The sequence below is a fragment of the Pecten maximus genome, chromosome 15, assembly GCF_902652985.1.
Source record: "Pecten maximus chromosome 15, xPecMax1.1, whole genome shotgun sequence".
Lineage (NCBI taxonomy): Eukaryota > Metazoa > Mollusca > Bivalvia > Pectinida > Pectinidae > Pecten > Pecten maximus.
In genome coordinates, this window is record NC_047029.1 from 35,539,180 (window position 1) to 35,563,310 (window position 24,131).

The 24,131-nt window shown below is 44.0% G+C and overlaps 2 protein-coding genes across 2 annotated transcripts; one reads left to right on the top strand and one right to left on the bottom strand.

Annotated features, from left to right (window-relative positions):
- Window positions 1-16,950: 16,950 nt before the first annotated feature.
- LOC117344158 (complement C1q tumor necrosis factor-related protein 5-like) lies at window positions 16,951-19,574 on the bottom strand. The gene is made up of 2 exons (XM_033906811.1): window positions 19,378-19,574; window positions 16,951-17,463 (listed from the first exon to the last, which is right to left on the bottom strand). The coding sequence occupies exons 1-2, from the start codon at window positions 19,469-19,471 to the stop codon at window positions 17,069-17,071; spliced, it is 489 nt and encodes a 162-aa protein (XP_033762702.1). The 5' UTR covers window positions 19,472-19,574; the 3' UTR covers window positions 16,951-17,068.
- A 543-nt stretch (window positions 19,575-20,117) lies between these two features.
- Window positions 20,118-22,592, top strand: LOC117343983 (hibernation-associated plasma protein HP-27-like). Its single transcript, XM_033906576.1, has 2 exons — window positions 20,118-20,343; window positions 21,925-22,592. Exons 1-2 carry the CDS (start codon window positions 20,280-20,282, stop codon window positions 22,320-22,322), a joined length of 462 nt encoding a protein of 153 aa, XP_033762467.1. The 5' UTR covers window positions 20,118-20,279; the 3' UTR covers window positions 22,323-22,592.
- Window positions 22,593-24,131: the final 1,539 nt, after the last annotated feature.

The window sequence follows — 24,131 nt, forward strand, 5'->3', positions numbered from 1 at the left end:
ACTATAGGTTTGTACTCCATCTGTCAGTCCCCCACCAGTACTACTGGAGGGGACTATAGGTTTGTACTCCACCTGTCAGTCCCCCACCAGTACTACTGGAGGGGACTATAGGTTTGTACTCCATCTGTCAGTCCCCCACCAGTACTACTGGAGGGGACTATAGGTTTGTACTCCATCTGTCAGTCCCCCACCAGTACTACTGGAGGGGACTATAGGTTTGTACTCCATCTGTCAGTCCCCCTCCAGTAGTACTGGTGGGGACTATAGGTTGTACTCCATCTGTCAGTCCCCTCACCAGTACTACTGGAGGGGACTATATGTTTGTACTCCATCTGTCAGTCCCCCACCAGTACTACTGGAGGGGACTATAGGTTTGTACTCCATCTGTCAGTCCCCCACCAGTACTACTGGAGGGGACTATAGGTTGGTACTCCATCTGTCAGTCCCCCAACAGTACTACTGGAGGGGACTATAGGTTGGTACTCCATCTGTCAGTCCCCCACCAGTACTACTGGAGGGGACTATAGGTTGGTACTCCATCTGTCAGTCCCCCACCAGTACTACTGGAGGGGACTATAGGTTTGTACTCCATCTGTCAGTCCACCACCAGTACTACTGGAGGGGACTATAGGTTTGTACTCCATCTGTCAGTCCCCCACCAGTACTACTGGAGGGGACTATAGGTTTGTACTCCATCTGTCAGTCCCCCACCAGTACTACTGGAGGGGACTATAGGTTTGTACTCCATCTGTCAGTCCTCCACCAGTACTACTGGAGGGGACTATAGGTTTGTACTCCATCTGTCAGTCCCCCACCAGTACTACTGGAGGGGGACTATAGGTTTGTACTCCATCTGTCAGTCCCCCACCAGTACTACTGGAGGGGACTATAGGTTTGTACCCCATCTGTCAGTCCCCCACCAGTACTACTGGAGGAGACTAGGTTTGTACTCCATCTGTCGGTCCCCCACCAGTACTACTGGAGGGGACTATAGGTTTGTACTCCATCTGTCGGTCCCCCACCAGTACTACTGGAGGGGACTATAGGTTTGTACTCCATCTGTCGGTCCCCCACCAGTACTACTGGAGGGGACTATAGGTTTGTACTCCATCTGTCGGTCCCCCACCAGTACTACTGGAGGGGACTATAGGTTTGTACTCCATCTGTCAGTCCCCCACCAGTACTACTGGAGGGGACTATAGGTTTGTACTCCACCTGTCAGTCCCCCACCAGTACTACTGGAGGGGACTATAGGTTTGTACTCCATCTGTCAGTCCCTCACCAGTACTACTGGAGGGGACTATAGGTTTGTACTCCATCTGTCAGTCCCCCGCCAGTACTACTGGAGGGGACTATAGGTTTGTACTCCATCTGTCAGTCCCTCACCAGTACTACTGGAGGGGACTATAGGTTTGTACTCTATCTGTCAGTCCTCCACCAGTACTACTGGAGGGGACTATAGGTTTGTACTCCATCTGTCAGTCCCTCACCAGTACTACTGGAGGGGACTATATGTTTGTACTCCATCTGTCAGTCCCCCACCAGTACTACTGGAGGGGACTATAGGTTTGTACTCCATCTGTCAGTCCCTCACCAGTACTACTGGAGGGGACTATAGGTTGGTACTCCATCTGTCAGTCCCCCACCAGTACTACTGGAGGGGACTATAGGTTTGTACTCCATCTGTCAGTCCCCCATCAGTACTACTGGAGGGGACTATAGGTTTGTACTCCATCTGTCAGTCCCCCACCAGTACTACTGGAGGGGACTATAGGTTTGTACTCCATCTGTCAGTCCCCCACCAGTACTACTGGAGGGGACTATAGGTTGGTACTCCATCTGTCAGTCCCCCACCAGTACTACTGGAGGGGACTATAGGTTGGTACTCCATCTGTCAGTCCCCCACCAGTACTACTGGAGGGGACTATAGGTTGGTACTCCATCTGTCAGTCCCTCACCAGTACTACTGGAGGGGACTATAGGTTGGTACTCCATCTGTCAGTCCCCCACCAGTACTACTGGAGGGGACTATAGGTTGGTACTCCATCTGTCAGTCCCCCACCAGTACTACTGGAGGGGACTATAGGTTTGTACTCCATCTGTCAGTCCCCCACCAGTACTACTGGAGGGGACTATAGGTTGGTACTCCATCTGTCAGTCCCCCACCAGTACTACTGGAGGGGACTATAGGTTTGTACTCCATCTGTCAGTCCACCACCAGTACTACTGGAGGGGACTATAGGTTTGTACTCCATCTGTCGGTCCCCCACCAGTACTACTAGAGGAGACTATAGGTTTGTACTCCATCTGTCGGTCCCCCTCCAGTAGTACTGGTGGGGGACTATAGGTTTGTACTCCATCTGTCAGTCCCCCACCAGTACTACTGGAGGGGACTATAGGTTTGTACTCCATCTGTCAGTCCCCCACCAGTACTACTGGAGGGGACTATAGGTTTGTACTCCATCTGTCAGTCCCCCACCAGTACTACTGGAGGGGACTATAGGTTGTACTCCATCTGTCAGTCCACCACCAGTACTACTGGAGTACTACTGGAGGGGACTATAGGTTTGTACTCCACTCTGTCGGTCCCCCACCAGTACTACTGGAGGGGACTATAGGTTTGTACTCCATCTGTCGGTCCCCCACCAGTACTACTGGAGGGGACTATAGGTTTGTACTCCATCTGTCAGTCCCCCACCAGTACTACTGGAGGGGACTATAGGTTTGTACTCCATCTGTCAGTCCCCCACCAGTACTACTGGAGGGGACTATAGGTTTGTACTCCATCTGTCAGTCCCCCACCAGTACTACTGGAGGGGGACTATAGGTTTGTACTCCATCTGTCGGTCCCCCACCAGTACTACTGGTGGGGGACTATAGGTTTGTACTCCATCTGTCGGTCCCCCACCAGTACTACTGGAGGGGGCTATAGGTTTGTACTCCATCTGTCAGTCCCCCACCAGTACTACTGGAGGGGACTATAGGTTTGTACTCCATCTGTCAGTCCCCCACCAGTACTACTGGAGGGGACTATAGGTTTGTACTCCATCTGTCAGTCCCCCACCAGTACTACTGGAGGGGACTATAGGTTTGTACTCCATCTGTCAGTCCCCCACCAGTACTACTGGAGGGGACTATAGGTTTGTACTCCATCTGTCAGTCCCCCACCAGTACTACTGGAGGGGACTATAGGTTGGTACTCCATCTGTCAGTCCCCCACCAGTACTACTGGAGGGGACTATAGGTTGGTACTCCATCTGTCAGTCCCCCACCAGTACTACTGGAGGGGACTATAGGTTGGTACTCCATCTGTCAGTCCCCCACCAGTACTACTGGAGGGGACTATAGGTTGGTACTCCATCTGTCAGTCCCCAACCAGTACTACTGGAGGGGACTATAGGTTGGTACTCCATCTGTCAGTCCCCCACCAGTACTACTGGAGGGGACTATAGGTTTGTACTCCATCTGTCAGTCCACCACCAGTACTACTGGAGGGGACTATAGGTTTGTACTCCATCTGTCAGTCCCCCACCAGTACTACTGGAGGGGACTATAGGTTTGTACTCCATCTGTCAGTCCCCCACCAGTACTACTGGAGGGGACTATAGGTTTGTACCCCATCTGTCAGTCCCCCACCAGTACTACTGGAGGAGACTATAGGTTTGTACTCCATCTGTCAGTCCCCCACCAGTACTACTGGAGGGGACTATAGGTTTGTACTCCATCTGTCGGTCCCCCACCAGTACTACTGGAGGAGACTATAGGTTTGTACTCCATCTGTCGGTCCCCCACCAGTACTACTGGAGGGGACTATAGCTTTGTACTCCATCTGTCAGTCCCCCACCAGTACTACTGGAGGGGACTATAGGTTTGTACTCCATCTGTCAGTCCCCCACCAGTACTACTGGAGGGGACTATAGGTTTGTACTCCATCTGTCAGTCCCCCACCAGTACTACTGGAGGGGACTATAGGTTTGTACTCCATCTGTCAGTCCCCCACCAGTACTACTGGAGGGGACTATAGGTTTGTACTCCATCTGTCAGTCCCCTCCAGTAGTACTGGAGGGGACTATAGGTTTGTACTCCATCTGTCAGTCCCCCACCAGTACTACTGGAGGGGACTATAGGTTTGTACTCCATCTGTCAGTCCCCCACCAGTACTACTGGAGGGGACTATAGGTTTGTACTCCATCTGTCAGTCCCCCACCAGTACTACTGGAGGGGACTATAGGTTTGTACTCCATCTGTCAGTCCCCCACCAGTACTACTGGAGGGGACTATAGGTTTGTACTCCATCTGTCAGTCCCCCACCAGTACTACTGGAGGGGACTATAGGTTTGTACTCCATCTGTCAGTCCCCCACCAGTACTACTGGAGGGGACTATAGGTTGGTACTCCATCTGTCAGTCCCCTCCAGTACTACTGGAGGGGACTATAGGTTTGTACTCCATCTGTCAGTCCCCCACCAGTACTACTGGAGGGGACTATAGGTTTGTACTCCATCTGTCAGTCCCCCACCAGTACTACTGGAGGGGACTATAGGTTTGTACTCCATCTGTCAGTCCCCCACCAGTACTACTGGAGGGGACTATAGGTTTGTACTCCATCTGTCAGTCCCCCACCAGTACTACTGGAGGGGACTATAGGTTTGTACTCCATCTGTCAGTCCCCTCCAGTAGTACTGGTGGGGGACTATAGGTTTGTACTCCCATCTGTCAGGTCCCCCACCAGTACTACTGGAGGGGACTATAGGTTTGTACTCCATCTGTCAGGTCCCCCACCAGTACTACTGGAGGGGACTATAGGTTTGTACTCCATCTGTCAGTCCCCCACCAGTACTACTGGAGGGGACTATAGGTTTGTACTCCATCTGTCAGGTCCCCCACCAGTACTACTGGAGGGGACTATAGGTTTGTACTCCATCTGTCAGTCCCCCACCAGTACTACTGGAGGGGACTATAGGTTTGTACTCCATCTGTCAGTCCCCCACCAGTACTACTGGAGGGGACTATAGGTTTGTACTCCATCTGTCAGTCCCCCACCAGTACTACTGGAGGGGACTATAGGTTTGTACTCCATCTGTCAGGTCCCCCACCAGTACTACTGGAGGGGACTATAGGTTGTACTCCATCTGTCGGTCCCCCACCAGTACTACTGGAGGGGACTATAGGTTTGTACTCCATCTGTCAGTCCCCCACCAGTACTACTGGAGGGGACTATAGGTTTGTACTCCATCTGTCAGTCCCCCACCAGTACTACTGGAGGGGACTATAGGTTGGTACTCCATCTGTCAGTCCCCTCCAGTAGTACTGGTGGGGGACTATAGGTTTGTACTCCATCTGTCAGTCCCCCACCAGTACTACTGGAGGGGACTATAGGTTTGTACTCCATCTGTCAGTCCCCCACCAGTACTACTGGAGGGGACTATAGGTTTGTACTCCATCTGTCAGTCCCCCACCAGTACTACTGGAGGGGACTATAGGTTTGTACTCCATCTGTCAGTCCCCCACCAGTACTACTGGAGGGGACTATAGGTTTGTACTCCATCTGTCAGTCCCCCACCAGTACTACTGGAGGGGACTATAGGTTTGTACTCCATCTGTCAGTCCCCCACCAGTACTACTGGAGGGGACTATAGGTTTGTACTCCATCTGTCGGTCCCCCACCAGTACTACTGGAGGGGACTATAGGTTGGTACTCCATCTGTCGTCCCCCACCAGTACTACTGGAGGGGACTATAGGTTTGTACTCCATCTGTCAGTCCCCCACCAGTACTACTGGAGGGGACTATAGGTTTGTACTCCATCTGTCAGTCCCCCACCAGTACTACTGGAGGGGACTATAGGTTTGTACTCCATCTGTCAGTCCCCCACCAGTACTACTGGAGGGGACTATAGGTTTGTACTCCATCTGTCAGTCCCCCACCAGTACTACTGGAGGGGACTATAGGTTTGTACTCCATCTGTCAGTCCCCCACCAGTACTACTGGAGGGGACTATAGGTTTGTACTCCATCTGTCAGTCCCCCACCAGTACTACTGGAGGGGACTATAGGTTTGTACTCCATCTGTCAGTCCCCCACCAGTACTACTGGAGGGGACTATAGGTTTGTACTCCATCTGTCAGTCCCCCACCAGTACTACTGGAGGGGACTATAGGTTTGTACTCCATCTGTCAGTCCCCCACCAGTACTACTGGAGGGGACTATAGGTTTGTACTCCATCTGTCAGTCCCCCACCAGTACTACTGGAGGGGACTATAGGTTTGTACTCCATCTGTCAGTCCCCCACCAGTACTACTGGAGGGGACTATAGGTTTGTACTCCATCTGTCAGTCCCCCCACCAGTACTACTGGAGGGGACTATAGGTTTGTACTCCATCTGTCAGTCCCCCACCAGTACTACTGGAGGGGACTATAGGTTTGTACTCCATCTGTCAGTCCCCCACCAGTACTACTGGAGGGGACTATAGGTTGTACTCCATCTGTCAGTCCCCCACCAGTACTACTGGAGGGGACTATAGGTTTGTACTCCATCTGTCAGTCCCCCACCAGTACTACTGGAGGGGACTATAGGTTTGTACTCCATCTGTCAGTCCCCTCCAGTAGTACTGGTGGGGGACTATAGGTTTGTACTCCATCTGTCAGTCCCCCACCAGTACTACTGGAGGGGACTATAGGTTTGTACTCCATCTGTCAGTCCCCCACCAGTACTACTGGAGGGGACTATAGGTTTGTACTCCATCTGTCAGTCCCCCACCAGTACTACTGGAGGGGACTATAGGTTTGTACTCCATCTGTCAGTCCCCACCAGTACTACTGGAGGGGACTATAGGTTTGTACTCCATCTGTCAGTCCCCCACCAGTACTACTGGAGGGGACTATAGGTTTGTACTCCATCTGTCAGTCCCCCACCAGTACTACTGGAGGGACTATAGGTTTGTACTCCATCTGTCAGTCCCCCACCAGTACTACTGGAGGGGACTATAGGTTTGTACTCCATCTGTCAGTCCCCCACCAGTACTACTGGAGGGGACTATAGGTTTGTACTCCATCTGTCAGTCCCCCACCAGTACTACTGGAGGGGACTATAGGTTTGTACTCCATCTGTCAGTCCCCCACCAGTACTACTGGAGGGGACTATAGGTTTGTACTCCATCTGTCAGTCCCCCACCAGTACTACTGGAGGGGACTATAGGTTTGTACTCCATCTGTCAGTCCCCCACCAGTACTACTGGAGGGGACTATAGGTTTGTACTCCATCTGTCAGTCCCCCACCAGTACTACTGGAGGGGACTATAGGTTTGTACTCCATCTGTCAGTCCCCACCAGTACTACTGGAGGGGACTATAGGTTTGTACTCCATCTGTCAGTCCCCCACCAGTACTACTGGAGGGGACTATAGGTTTGTACTCCATCTGTCAGTCCCCACCAGTACTACTGGAGGGGACTATAGGTTTGTACTCCATCTGTCAGTCCCCCACCAGTACTACTGGAGGGGACTATAGGTTTGTACTCCATCTGTCAGTCCCCCACCAGTACTACTGGAGGGGACTATAGGTTTGTACTCCATCTGTCAGTCCCCCACCAGTACTACTGGAGGGGACTATAGGTTTGTACTCCATCTGTCAGTCCCCCACCAGTACTACTGGAGGGGACTATAGGTTTGTACTCCATCTGTCAGTCCCCCACCAGTACTACTGGAGGGGACTATAGGTTTGTACTCCATCTGTCAGTCCCCCACCAGTACTACTGGAGGGGACTATAGGTTTGTACTCCATCTGTCAGTCCCCCACCAGTACTACTGGAGGGGACTATAGGTTTGTACTCCATCTGTCGGTCCCCCACCAGTACTACTGGAGGGGACTATAGGTTTGTACTCCATCTGTCAGTCCCCCACCAGTACTACTGGAGGGGACTATAGGTTTGTACTCCATCTGTCAGTCCCCTCCAGTAGTACTGGTGGGGGACTATAGGTTTGTACTCCATCTGTCAGTCCCCCACCAGTACTACTGGAGGGGACTATAGGTTTGTACTCCATCTGTCAGTCCCCCACCAGTACTACTGGAGGGGACTATAGGTTTGTACTCCATCTGTCAGTCCCCTCCAGTACTACTGGAGGGGACTATAGGTTTGTACTCCATCTGTCAGTCCCCACCAGTTACTACTGGAGGGGACTATAGGTTTTGTACTCCATCTGTCAGTCCTCCACCAGTACTACTGGAGGGGAACTATAGGTTTGTACTCCATCTGTCAGTCCCCCACCAGTACTACTGGAGGGGACTATAGGTTTGTACTCCATCTGTCAGTCCCCCACCAGTACTACTGGAGGGGACTATAGGTTTGTACTCCATCTGTCAGTCCCCCACCAGTACTACTGGAGGGGACTATAGGTTTGTACTCCATCTGTCAGTCCCCCACCAGTACTACTGGAGGGGACTATAGGTTTGTACTCCATCTGTCAGTCCCCCACCAGTACTACTGGAGGGGACTATAGGTTTGTACTCCATCTGTCAGTCCCCCACCAGTACTACTGGAGGGGACTATAGGTTTGTACTCCATCTGTCAGTCCCCCACCAGTACTACTGGAGGGGACTATAGGTTTGTACTCCATCTGTCAGTCCCCCACCAGTACTACTGGAGGGGACTATAGGTTTGTACTCCATCTGTCAGTCCCCCACCAGTACTACTGGAGGGGACTATAGGTTTGTACTCCATCTGTCAGTCCCCCACCAGTACTACTGGAGGGGACTATAGGTTTGTACTCCATCTGTCAGTCCCCCACCAGTACTACTGGAGGGGACTATAGGTTTGTACTCCATCTGTCAGTCCCCACCAGTACTACTGGAGGGGACTATAGGTTTGTACTCCATCTGTCAGTCCCCACCAGTACTACTGGAGGAGACTATAGGTTTGTACCTCCATCTGTCAGTCCCCCACCAGTACTACTGGAGGGGACTATAGGTTTGTACTCCATCTGTCAGTCCCCCACCAGTACTACTGGAGGGGACTATAGGTTTGTACTCCATCTGTCAGTCCCCCACCAGTACTACTGGAGGGGACTATAGGTTTGTACTCCATCTGTCAGTCCCCCACCAGTACTACTGAGGGGACTATAGGTTTGTACTCCATCTGTCAGTCCCCCACCAGTACTACTGGAGGGGACTATAGGTTTGTACTCCATCTGTCAGTCCCCACCAGTACTACTGGAGGGGACTATAGGTTTGTACTCCATCTGTCAGTCCCCCACCAGTACTACTGGAGGGGACTATAGGTTTGTACTCCATCTGTCAGTCCCCCACCAGTACTACTGGAGGGGACTATAGGTTTGTACTCCATCTGTCAGTCCCCCACCAGTACTACTGGAGGGGACTATAGGTTTGTACTCCATCTGTCAGTCCCCCACCAGTACTACTGGAGGGGACTATAGGTTTGTACTCCATCTGTCAGTCCCCCCACCAGTACTACTGGAGGGGACTATAGGTTTGTACTCCATCTGTCAGTCCCCCACCAGTACTACTGGAGGGGACTATAGGTTTGTACTCCATCTGTCAGTCCCCCACCAGTACTACTGGAGGGGACTATAGGTTTGTACTCCATCTGTCAGTCCCCCACCAGTACTACTGGAGGGGACTATAGGTTTGTACTCCATCTGTCAGTCCCCCACCAGTACTACTGGAGGGGACTATAGGTTTGTACTCCATCTGTCAGTCCCCCACCAGTACTACTGGAGGGGACTATAGGTTTGTACTCCATCTGTCAGTCCCCCACCAGTACTACTGGAGGGGACTATAGGTTTGTACTCCATCTGTCAGTCCCCCACCAGTACTACTGGAGGGGACTATAGGTTTGTACTCCATCTGTCAGTCCCCCACCAGTACTACTGGAGGGGACTATAGGTTTGTACTCCATCTGTCAGTCCCCCACCAGTACTACTGGAGGGGACTATAGGTTTGTACTCCATCTGTCAGTCCCCCACCAGTACTACTGGAGGGGACTATAGGTTTGTACTCCATCTGTCAGTCCCCTCCAGTAGTACTGGTGGGGGACTATAGGTTTGTACTCCATCTGTCAGTCCCCCACCAGTACTACTGGAGGGGACTATAGGTTTGTACTCCATCTGTCAGTCCCCCACCAGTACTACTGGAGGGGACTATAGGTTTGTACTCCATCTGTCAGTCCCCTCCAGTAGTACTGGTGGGGACTATAGGTTTGTACTCCATCTGTCAGTCCCCCACCAGTACTACTGGAGGGGACTATAGGTTTGTACTCCATCTGTCAGTCCCCCACCAGTACTACTGGAGGGGACTATAGGTTTGTACTCCATCTGTCAGTCCCCCACCAGTACTACTGGAGGGGACTATAGGTTGGTACTCCATCTGTCAGTCCCCCACCAGTACTACTGGAGGGGACTATAGGTTGGTACTCCATCTGTCAGTCCCCCACCAGTACTACTGGAGGGGACTATAGGTTTGGTACTCCATCTGTCAGTCCCCCACCAGTACTACTGGAGGGGACTATAGGTTTGTACTCCATCTGTCAGTCCCCCACCAGTACTACTGGAGGGGACTATAGGTTTGTACTCCATCTGTCAGTCCCCCACCAGTACTACTGGAGGGGACTATAGGTTTGTACTCCATCTGTCAGTCCCCCACCAGTACTACTGGAGGGGACTATAGGTTTGTACTCCATCTGTCAGTCCCCCACCAGTACTACTGGAGGGGACTATAGGTTTGTACTCCATCTGTCAGTCCCCCACCAGTACTACTGGAGGGGACTATAGGTTTGTACTCCATCTGTCAGTCCCCCACCAGTACTACTGGAGGGGACTATAGGTTTGTACTCCATCTGTCAGTCCCCCACCAGTACTACTGGAGGGGACTATAGGTTTGTACTCCATCTGTCAGTCCCCCACCAGTACTACTGGAGGGGACTATAGGTTTGTACTCCATCTGTCAGTCCCCCACCAGTACTACTGGAGGGGACTATAGGTTTGTACTCCATCTGTCAGTCCCCCACCAGTACTACTGGAGGGGACTATAGGTTTGTACTCCATCTGTCAGTCCCCCACCAGTACTACTGGAGGGGACTATAGGTTTGTACTCCATCTGTCAGTCCCCTCCAGTAGTACTGGTGGGGACTATAGGTTTGTACTCCATCTGTCAGTCCCCCACCAGTACTACTGGAGGGGACTATAGGTTTGTACTCCATCTGTCAGTCCACCATCAGTACTACTGGAGGGGACTATAGGTTTGTACTCCATCTGTCAGTCCCTCACCAGTACTACTGGAGGGGACTATAGGTTTGTACTCCATCTGTCAGTCCCCCACCAGTACTACTGGAGGGGACTATAGGTTTGTACTCCATCTGTCAGTCCCCCACCAGTACTACTGGAGGGGACTATAGGTTTGTACTCCATCTGTCAGTCCCCCACCAGTACTACTGGAGGGGACTATAGGTTTGTACTCCATCTGTCAGTCCCCCACCAGTACTACTGGAGGGGACTATAGGTTTGTACTCCATCTGTCAGTCCCCCACCAGTACTACTGGAGGGGACTATAGGTTTGTACTCCATCTGTCAGTCCCCCACCAGTACTACTGGAGGGGACTATAGGTTTGTACTCCATCTGTCAGTCCCCTCCAGTAGTACTGATGGGGGACTGTAGGTTTGTACTCCATCTGTCCGGTCCCCGCACCAGTACCTGACTGGAGGGGAACTATAGGTTTGTACTCCATCTGTTCGGTCCCCACACAGTACTAACTGGAGGGGACTATAGGATTTGTACTCCATCTGTCAGTTCCCCACCAGTACTACTGGAGGGGACTATAGGTTTGTACTACCATCTGTCAGGTCCCCACCAGTACCTACTGGAGGGGGACTATAGGTTTGTACCCTGTCCCACCAGTACTAATGGAGGGGACTATTCTCCCTGTCGGGTCCCGCACCAGTACTACTGGAGGGGACTATAGGTTTGGACTCCATCTGTCAGTCCCCCACCAGTACTACTGGAGGGGACTATAGGTTGTACTCCATCTGTCATCCCCCAATCAGTACTACTGGAGGGGACTATAGGTTTGTACTCCAATCTGTTCAGTCCCTCACCAGTACTACTGGAGGGGACTATAGGTTTTGTACTCATCTGTTCAGTCCCCCACCAGTACTACTGGAGGGGACTATAGGTTTGTACTCCATCTGTCAGTCCCCCACCAGTACTACTGGAGGGGACTATAGGTTTGTACTCCATCTGTCAGTCCCCCACCAGTACTACTGGAGGGGACTATAGGTTTGTACTCCATCTGTCAGTCCCCCACCAGTAACTTCTGGAGGGGACTATAGGTTTGTACTCCATCTGTCAGTCCCCCACCAGTACTACTGGAGGGGACTATAGGTTTGTACTCCATCTGTCAGTCCCCCACCAGTACTACTGGAGGGGACTATAGGTTGGTACTCCATCTGTCAGTCCCCCACCAGTACTACTGGAGGGGACTATAGGTTGGTACTCCATCTGTCAGTCCCCCACCAGTACTACTGGAGGGGACTATAGGTTGTACTCCATCTGTCAGTCCCCCACCAGTACTACTGGAGGGGACTATAGGTTTGTACTCCATCTGTCAGTCCCCCACCAGTACTACTGGAGGGGACTAAGGGTTGTATCCCCCTGCCCAGTCCCAAGTAATACTAGGGCAAGGTTGTTAAACCATTTGTACCAGTAAAAATTTTTAACGAAAGGGACTTTTTTTGAAAAATTTTTTCCCTCTGCAGTTCCTAAAGATACGGGGGGGAAATGGTTTGCTTAAATTTCCCTGTTCTTTTTGTCTAAAAAGAAAAATTTTTCCGAAGAAAATAACCTTTACTAGTTTTCAAAATTTAAGGAATAACCAAATTTTTTTTGAAAATTTTTTGATTTTTAGGAAAAAAGTCAAAGGTTATAAAAATTTTTCCCACAATTTTTTCTAATTTGAATTGGTTTACTTATGCATTTGGGAAAAAAGTGACAAAATCTTTTTAGTTTTGAATTTTTTTTAAAAAAATAGAAATGGGTTTTTCAAATTTCCAAAAAGGGGAAATTATTTTTTAAAATTCCTTTTGTCCAAAAACCTTTTTAAAGGGAAAATTTAAATAAAATTTTTGAACAGATTTGTAAATTAGGAACGAACGATAGAAATGGCAATAATGCCAAAAACGTTTTCAATGAACATGGGATCTATGGGTTGGGACATTTAAAATGGCCTTTGAAGGTTTTAAAGTTTTTGAAGTTTAATAAATTTAAAAAATAGAATTGTACAATAAATCTTTCCTGTGTGGATGTAGTTTCTAATCATGAACTTCAGTAGAAAAGTTGGCTATTAAATGCATAAAACGTAACCCTTTACTTGAATGCTTTAAAAGAATTTTCGGGTAAAACATGTATGAAGGAATAAACTGTGAATGCATGGTCCCTGCTGTAACAAAACTTGACCTTTTTCTGTTTGTTTTGGATATCTGTAACATGTTTTTGACTGCTGTAAAAATGCTATAACGCTGTAACATGCTGGGGATGCTTTTGACATGCTATACAGCTGTGACTTTGAATGGAAATTTGTTTTGCAAATTTTGTTTATAAAATTTTTTTTTACCTTTTAAAAAAGGGCTTAATGGGGTTTTTTACATCGTAATATTTTTATTATGACTTTACGTAACAAAAGGCTATACTGCCCTTTTGTTTTTTCTTAAGAAAGTAATGCATTATGATTATTTTTTTTTCAAAAAAGCGTTTTTAAATCGAAATGTTTATTTTATGCTTTTAAAATATTGGAAAAGGGCTAAACTAAACATCAAACTATATTGTATACATCTTTCCCTTTTTACCCCCTATAATGGGAAAATGGGTTTGTCCCCAAAATTTGGTTTAAATTAAAAAAATTAGAAAAAAAGAAAGGGGCCCCAAATTTTTAATTTTTTGATTTATAGATCTATTATTTTAGAAAAGGGGGGAAAAAAAACAGGTGGGCCCTTATTTTACTTGGTTTTTTAATTATTTTCGAATGCTTAAGGTATTTTTTCCAATTAAAATTTGGTTTTCCTTTGGTGTTTATAATTGATTTGAGACCCAAATTTGGGAAAAATTATCCCACACACCACTTATTTTGAAAAAAGTTTTTCCATTTTAGAAAAAAAATGGGGGCTTTTTTAAAACCGGGTTCCCCCGGGGGCCTGACAATTGCTTTTAAACCCCAATAAAGAATGGGAAGGGATTTTTTTTGCAATTATTTATTATTGCTATTTTCAAAAAAGCTTTGGACCTCAAAAAAGGGGGGGGCCCCTTTGGGGATATGAAACTTTCAGAAACCAATTGGAAAACAACATGGCCGACAGGCAGCCATCTTGGATTTTGACAATTGAAGTTTGTTATCGCTATTTCTCAAAAAGTACTTAAGGGATCTTTCTCAAATTTAATATGTAGGTTCCCCTTTGTGCCTAGTTATGCATATTACATTTCGAGACCAATTGGAAAACAACATGACCGACAGGCAGCCATCTTTGATTTTGACAATTGAAGATTGTTATCGCTTTTTCTCAGAAAGTACTGAAGGGATCTTTTTCGAATTTCATATGTAGGTTCCCCTTGGTGCCTAGTTATGCATATTGCATTTTGAGACCAATCGGAAAACAACATGGCCGACAGGCAGCCATCTTGGATTTTGACAATTGAAGTTTGTTATTATTATTTCTCAAAAAGTACTGAAGGGATCTTTCTCAAATTTCATATGTAGGTTCCCCTTGGTGCCAAGTTATGCATATTGCATTTTGAGACAAATCGGAAAACAACATGGCCGACAGGCAGCCATCTTGGATTTTGACAATTGAAGTTTGTTATTGCTATTTCTCAGAAAGTACTGAAGGGATCTTTCTCAAATTTTATATGTAGGTTGCCCTTGGTGCCTAGTTATGCATATTGCATTTCGAGACCAATTGGAAAACAACATGGCCGACAGGCAGCCATCTTGGATTTTGACAATTGAAGTTTGTTATCGCTATTTCTGAGAAAGTACTGAAGGGATCTTTCTTAAATTTCATATGTAGGTTCCCCTTGGTTTGTAGTTATGCATATTGCATTTTAGGACCGATCGGAAAACAACATGGCCGACAGGCAGCCATATTGGATTTTGACTAGTGAAGTTTGTTATCGCTATTTCTCAGAAATTGCTGAAAGGATCTTTCTGAAATTTCATTTGTAGGTTGCCCTCGGTCCCTAGTTATTCATATTGGATTTTTGGACCAGATAGAAAACAACATGGCCGACGGGCAGCTATCTTGGATTTTGACAATTGAAGTTTGTTATCGCTATTTCTTAGAAAGTAGTAAAGGGATCTTTCTCAAATTTCATATATAGCTTCCCCTTGTTTGAAAAGTACGAGAGGGATGTTTCTCAATTTACAAACATTAGTAAGAGGAAGGGAAAAATAGAGAAAAGATGAATCTGACATGGAACCTATAAAGATCGTTCAATGGTGGGCGCCAAGATCCCTCTGGGATCTCTTGTTATCATGTGACCATTGTAGCTACAACCGAAAAAGTCAAGGTATGAATTATGTTTAAAAAAAGTATTAATCTATGAATTAGCTGAATGAGATACATAGGTCCGACATTGATGGAGCGGAAAAAGTGACCTCCATGCATAAACTTAATGAGTGTTATTGGGGTAAACTGTGTCCTGGTATATAATTTGACAGCTGACTTTTTCCTAATCACTGAATAGTGAACGGTCATCAATGTTCCGTCATTTGCACAGTTTACTCGACAAAGTTGAAATGTGGGTTCGAAGGATGTACTTCGGTAGAGGGTATTTTGCTTCATTTGGCAACAAACATCATTGCAACGTCCCTAAATGTATGCGTATGTGTTGTGAGTTTTCTCGTCAGCGGTCTACTTAGCGGCTATGCCGGATATAAGTTTGTTTTTATACTAACGTAAACAAGCAGTTTCTCCTCTAGCACCGCTGGTTACAAGGATTCCAATCTGTGAATATTCTACGTTTTACTATCGACCACTTGTTAGGGGAGTCTCTGACTCGTAACTGTTATCAACCTTAAAGTGTATTGTTATTATATTTTTAGTAACAAAGACATGATCATTTGCTTAATTTTAAGAAGGAAATGTCCTATCAAATGAATTTCGAATGACTTTTAAGGAAACAATTTCAAGGTAAATAAAGAAATGATTTTAAGATATTCTTTAATCTGAAAGTGTCATACCCGTCTCTATATGATAAAACAAGTACGACACGGAAACTTAACTTTGACCTTTGGAACCTTTCATCAGCGTTCTCATAGATTAAGGAAATTCCTGAACGAAAGTTTAGGTTAAGGAATTACTTAAGTTAAGAAGCGTTGATGAAATCGGGGCCGATTGTTACTTTTGTGTCGACTTCGGGTGAATTTCTTACCGACGTTAACTTTGTAATACTTGCGCTTAATTTTAGAAGAAAAAAAACATTAACTGATCTACTATATTCTATCATTCGGTTTTGTTTTTATTGCACCAACTTACCTGTAAATCCACGTGATTAAATGGTTCGGTCCTTGGTACTAAGATGCTAAAAGCCTGTCGAAATGTTTCACCTTCAGGAGAATTCCGATAATTTGATGAAATCCAAACACACGTGTTAGTCTACAAGAGACGATCAGACAGGCTGAACTCGTGATCTGGTAGACCGGAAGAAACTGTTTTCTGTGAAGAGAATGCGTGATGGTAAAGAACTAAAGTAGAAAATGAGATTGAACGTGATGTTAAAGATCTAAATTAGAGAATGAGGACTAACGTGATGGTAAAGAGTTAAACTAGAGAATTATACTTACCGTGATGGTAAAGAGCTAAACTATAGAATGAGGCTTACCTGGAAGGATAAAGAGCAAAACTAGAGAATGAGGCTAAACGTGATGGTAAAGAGCAGACAAAAACGCTGACTTTAGCTCACTTTAGTTATAAAATTTTATTTTTCAAAAATTTTAAAATACTAGCTACAAAATAGGTAAAACAAGCAAGTCAACAGTTTCTAGACCCGTTCTATATAAGATGACGTCCTTCTAACTAGTAGTATCTCTTGAGGAGTACCCCGGTGAAGGTGGAGTCACGGTGGACCATCTGTCCACTGACATCCTCCACCCACGCATGGTCTCCCTCCTCCAGCCTGATCACGACGGAGGCGGAACATGCCGAGTCACCCAGCCACGCGCTACAGTACACGTTTACGGTATGCGCACCATTTATAACGATGTCAGTGTCCAACTTCTTGCCAGCGTAGACGTTAAACAGACTAGCACTGAAGATGTAGAGACCGCTAAATGGCGCCAAGAACTTTCCTGTGGAGTTTTCGTAGTAGCCACCCTGGTTGGTGATGCTGTTCTGGAATTGTATTGGATGTGCTACCCCGGGATTAAGGTGGGCGTCTCCAGCCTTGATGGTGAAAGCTATCGCATCGGATACTGGAAATAAATACGTAACATTGTTACCCGAATTTCAATCTAATTATTCTCAACTCACTTTCAACATACCGATTATAAAATAGAGTATTAAAAAACTTTATTGGATTGTTTTGATGTTAAGGGATAGTTAAATGCATTGGAAACTAATTCAATTTTCGGTAAATTATTTCATAAAACAATTGCGTTTTTATTACATATTACTATACGACATATGTGATAAGCACATGTTGGTATTCAATATTGTTGTGTGATTCATTTCGAAATTAAGAATTACCTATAGGATTTAATTTCCAAGTCAAATTTCCAGTCAAATTCATACGCAATTCATTTTAATGAGAACAGTGGAAGTCACGCTGTAAGTAGCGTTTTGTGCTGTTCATTAAACAATCGGACAAAGAACAGACAAAGACATATCTTTTATATAAATGGACTGTCAGCTCACAGTATATACAGTGAGAGATTATCAGCTAACCAAAGTATACAAAACAATAAAAACATTAACTAAATATAAGGAAATGATAGTATCCTTTGATGAATACCAAAATAACAAACGATATATAATTATGCCAAATTTTCCTCTGTTTTAGACATACTAGGACGGCGACTTTTACCAGCTCTTTTATTTTTACAGAAACCGCTTTTATAAAATTAGAGCAGGAAAATCGCCTTAAACTTTTCGTCAATGAATTATTATTGCTTTCGTCTGTGCTAATGGTTAGGTTACTTTATACTCTTCAGACAACCAATTGTTATTCTTTTGTTTTCAATTTCATGAAAATAACTTGTATGTATGCATTGTATACATTAGCATAGATGTTGTTGAAAGTACTTAGTTTGATTGATTATTCCATTAGCACAATGCTATTATCATCAATGACAGGGAACGATAATACCAATTAAGGAGTAACCATGCCGTAGTTTCTTTGCGTTGAAAATTGAAAATCTGTCAAACGTTTTCGCTTTTTTCTTAATATGAAATAACATTTGTAGTACAAATCATCAACAAAATAGTGCCTCCGATATTTTTGCTAATTCTAAGTTTATTTCAAAGAATACATAGCTTGATCAAATTAATGTTTTATACATCATCAGTGAAAATATACATATATATATATCGCTTTCAGCCGAGAACATACGGCAAAAAAAGTCAATATAATTTGTGAATCGCTTTGTAAACTTTGTTTTACAACAATTGCAAAGCGAGTTATATCAATTCCGTTGTTGGCCCGGATTGAAGCGCGCGGATAGTGTTATTTTGGGAGAAAACCAAAGTACCTAGGGAAACCCTACGTTGTCGGGCATGTGACTCCATACATTGTACCTTTTAACGTCCGATCGGGAGACTTTTCAAGGTCGGCAGTAAATTCAACCGCTTTGAGGCAGCAATGTTGCCGTATATAAAACTTAAAATTATTATCATTGATTATAAAGTTCTAATATGGATGGCTTTGTTTTAGAGGTTTAACGTCATCTAACAGCCGGAGGCATATGACAACGGGCGCTAAGGGAAGAAAGGAAAGATTTAAGGTACCAAGTGTTGAGATGGAGGCAGAAGATCTATTTTGGTCTCTTAAAAATCTCCTTAATAGAAGACACAGAAGAAAGATTCCGGGGTCCACTTTTAGTTGCATTCAACGATCAACATGTAGTGGGATACAGCGGGCGCCATTCTCCAATGTCCCCTAAACAAAAGACATTGAAGAAGCCATCCCGACACTGCAGTAGGGCCTCATAATTAGTCGCCTCTTACGGCAGACATTGAGATTCAGCCAGCAGACATATTCTTTCCCCGCTCCTGCACGGGTTGTTTCAGTGTAGAAGGTGTTTCACATCAGCAATTTGAACAGGAAAACACATGGCAAATCAGTTATCTAAGCATAACAAATGACACCAAAAGGCGACATATTGCCTTACCTGAAGATCTCACAGCAGGAAGAGCCGAGGTGTACGCCAGAGAGGCCAGCAGGAGGTACCCAACATAAATGGCTACATTCACGGCATGCATCATTCGGAGAGGATGTGACGCTCTTGTGTTGGGCAACTTATGACACTATTCTCTGATACCTTTAATGTCAATCCTTACTGTATCATCCGTTTGGTATATATCGGGCGTCCAGGGAACAACCAATAACCAATAAGTAGAAAACTGGGCCAAATCTTCGATAACAACCAATATATCTTCTGTAACGTATTATCCAGATTAGGTGTCTATAACCCTTCTCAAGTCTCTGTAATCCTGTAATATCAGGGGATTCATTATTTGTTTATCTGTTAGTATAAATGTTTTAATTTGAGTTCCATATAAATAACAGTAGGTCAGTGATACGTGTAGGAGGTGTATCGTCAACATGATTTATTATGGGGAGCTTATTGTTTAGTCATAGTAACATGTTGATTTATTAGTAAGTAAAGCCACTTTAAATAAATACATTGACAAAATGATGTCCTTGAATGGCTTATTACACTGTCTGGGTATTAACCGAAATTTGGGTGGCCGAATTCTGGATACAGCATTTTAAAGTCTTGTTAGTATACTCACCGGTTAGTAACACAAAAACTACTTCAACAAATCAGCTACAACTGCCAATTGAATATTCAAAAACACATTTCAAGATTGTTTTGATTAATCGATTTATTTGAGAAAACAAACTGCAAAGTAGTTAGCCTGGATTAAAAAGACTGGTCGTTTATGGCAAATCTTTATCTCGTCAGCCTGAATCCATTGTCGATTTATAAGTTCCGGGGTTCTGTTTGTAATATTTAGGTCTCCCTGACAGCTCACGAACCATATTTGGTAGAACAGTCGAGCTGGAAGTATGTCTCTGGTAACACTCTTAGCTGTACTGTTGATCGCCTATACTAACGGACAGGTACCCTCTGGTAAGTAAAAACACATATTAAAACTTTAAATACAATAATGTACTTGTCATTTCTGTTAATGATTTTTCGGCTTTTTTGTTTGTTTGTTTGTTGTTGTTTTGTTTTTGTTTTTTTTTTCTTCTTTTTTTTTCTTTTTGTTAATGTTGTCAACTGGTTTTGAAATAAATAACGAAGAATTCAAAATTTGGTCAAAACATTATGAGTCACTATCAGATTTGTTTAAAACCCAATATTTAAAAATTCAGGAAAGACAATCTTTGACAACTTTGTCATTTTTTTAATGTTGTTCCATCATTAAAGCTTACACAATCACTGTTTTTCATTCTGACTTTCAAAAGTTTTGTTAATAAGGCAAGGCAAACATTACAAGGTATACAATATCCATGGTGTTACCAGACTTGCTATAGGTAAATAAGCATACTAGAGTTATAGGGGTTGATTATAAATATTATCTCATTGTATTCCTGAAATGAAAGTAGCTTTTATATATTTTGAGGCTAACTAGAGTTAAACAAGTTGGTTATAAATGTTTTATCTTTTCCTAAAACAAACTGCATGTGTCCTTTATGTTTTTGATGTATATAATTAAGGATTGAATCTTGATTTGGTCGATTTCATGGGGTCATGATTTGAGTTGCTCTTGAGACAAATTTAATGAACTGCGAAGCAAGCTCATTAAATTTGTCTCAAGAACAACTCAATTCATGACCCCATGAAATCGACCAAATCAAGATTCAATCCTTATATTTCAATTGTTTTTTTTTCGAATAAAAAAAGTCGGTCTAGATATTAATGTCTCGAAGCTTGTGCAAGTCCAAATGGTGAAAAGGCCGAGGTGTTCCGGATTGTGCATGTCTAGTTGGTCGAGTAAAATAGTCAACCATTTTAGGATTTATAAAAAAAAAAATTATTTTGTCAAAATAGAAATATTTAGGATATCTGGACTTTCATAAAATACAAGAATTCATTATAAATTTGATCATTCTAATAATTATTCCATGTTTCTAACAACAATGTAGAAATAGTGAAATCGTTCCGCGGAAGGATTTTGTCTCTCCCATTAACCATGTATTCATAGGCACTCATCAGTGTTAATCTGGTCAAATTCATGAGCAAATGAAACAGATTAAGTTTGGTAGTTTCATTGAGTCCAACTTGAGTAGAAATTGAAATATAAGTAAATGAATTGATTGAATATATTGTTTAATTGTTTTGTTTTTGTTGTTTTTTTATTTCTTAATTTAAAGATATCCTTTTTTTGTTTATAAGGTTCGTTTTGTCAAATTTATGAAAACGAGAAATAAGAAATTACACTCCTTAGCCAAACTGTTCGAAATGAATGTTGATGCTGTTTCGTATCGATGTGGTTAAACATGGTCTCTCATTAAACTAGTATAGTTCATCAAATAAAACAATTGCGGGATGTCTGTAGTGTGACCATCATTTTGCCATATTGCCTCACAGTCAGTTTTTGATGATAAGAACGTATTTAATGTCTTTCGATCAAATAATGCTTGTCCCTGTCTCAGAACTCATAATCAAATGCAGAACTTTATATAATGTGGTGCTCTCCTTTTTCAGTTGGCAATGACATTGCTTTCACTGTAAAAGCAACAAACAACGGAAATGTCGATCTAAGTCCCGGGGTAGGAGGCGTCGTCAAATTTCGGACGGAGATCACAAACTACGGAAATGCATTTGACCTAGCAACTGGGGTGTTTACAGCACCTGTGGACGGCATGTACCTGTTCAGTGCAAGTATGTACAATGTATTCGCTGGCCAGAAACTCGACACTGATATTCAGAAGAATGGTGTGCCGGAAGTGAATATGTACTGCAGCGCCTCCATACAGTACAGCGCATGCTCCGCCACAGTGGTTTTGAGACTGGCGACTGGCGACAGGATTTGGATTTCTGACAACAGTGGGAAGCTGGTGGACCATGACTCCAGCTTCATGGGAGTTTTGCTTAATAGCTAGATCTATGGTCTTGCTAAAGTAAATTTAAATACAGCTTATTCTCTTCAGTGTTTTAAGCTTTGTTTATAGTTATTTTGCATCGTGTAAATAATGAAAAAATATATAATGAGTTTCCAACCAACATTTTGTGAAGTTCCACAGAACAAGTGTTATGTCTAAATAAATGATTTTACAAATGCATTGTATATTGTTGTGTTACATTACGTACTCATCTAGCTTTGGTTTTGCGTTCATTATAACCAGATACAATAAAATGTTCCTACATGTATATTCGCGTGTTCCTTTAATTGTCTTTTCACAGTTAGACGTATCATTACACATTAACGTAATTGTATTGACATTCGGTGGTTCAAATACTAACAGATTTACCAAGACGATATGCTTTCCACTTCTGCTAAGAAAAGTATTTGTCGCGTTTTTATTTTATCTGCGAAACTTAACCAACTTATTAAGTTATGACATTGGGTTGTTGGGTTTAATACCACGGTTTCCTGTATTTGGTGGGTATTCGGTAACCAATATTATGTCTGGTGGCAGCAGGTTTTACTCATCCAAGCGGTGTTTGTGTTTTTGTTTGTCTTATTTCGTTTTCATAAATAAATATGAATGTTTTTAGATCAATTGGTAGAATTGCAACTCTTTCGATATGAAGTGCTGTATTGTACGGCGACGGTCTATCATTTTAATCACGAGGTTCAAAATCATAAGGACAGGGGACTTGATGTGAAGCATTTCTTCACGTTGGTTAGCATGTATGTTGGTAGACTGCCGTATATCAAAACCAGGAAAGAAAAAGAGTCCCGGGCCATTTTATCGAAAATTATAGAAATTCACACAATCTTGCCGATGACTTCGAAATTTCCAAAGTGATCGACAGAGTGACATGTGAAGGAAGCAGTCAAGATACGCCGCAGAGGATCTGTTCTAAATCGAGACGAAGGGGTCCATATACACTCGCATTTTTAAACAAAGTTTAGCGAATCGAATTGTAGACTGTTAAAACCTGTCGATTTGATGCGGTCTCATTCACCTCAGTATACGGGAAATATCTTGGTTGTTATACATGTATAATAAAACATACTACAAAATGTAGGTAGCGTTTTGAGAGAAAGATAAAAACATTCCAAGTGTTTTAGGGAATAATCTACACGAAGTTAAATTCAAAGTGATATTTTAATCTCCAAAACGGCATTTTCAGAGTTACACTTATTAAAGACACCATTTGTCTCAGTGGGTTACGGTTTTTTATTTGATCATATAAAATCATATGAAATCTACGTTATGCCAGCGAAATTAAATTCAAAATGGAGCCTTTGCTTGTCATCAATAAAAAAACCCACAACCAGTCGAAACTCAGCATTATATATACATTGAAATTAATTTGGATTTAAGGATAAGAGTTGTGCATGTACAATGTATTTTTCTTAGTCCTACTTACGCTATTTCTAATTCTCATGCATTTGTAAGGAAATATACCTGATGCAGCAATCCCAACACTATATTGGGTATTGATGACAGTAGTTTGTGTTATGAGATATTATATATCAATGTTGTATTACAAAAACATACATGTCCTATGTAGACACATGTAGAATGTAGGGATGTACCGATAACAAATCTGCTGAAACACTTTACTGATATCACTTCACCTCATACCGGGTAACAGACAGATAACATCAGTTCTCGGAAGGAGAAAAAAGACGATAATATTTATCAAACAGGAAGGTAGGTGTTATCCGTCTGAGCAGTACCTACAACGTGATGGATACCCAGAGAGTCCAGCTTGCTGTCACAGCCTTGCTGCTGTTT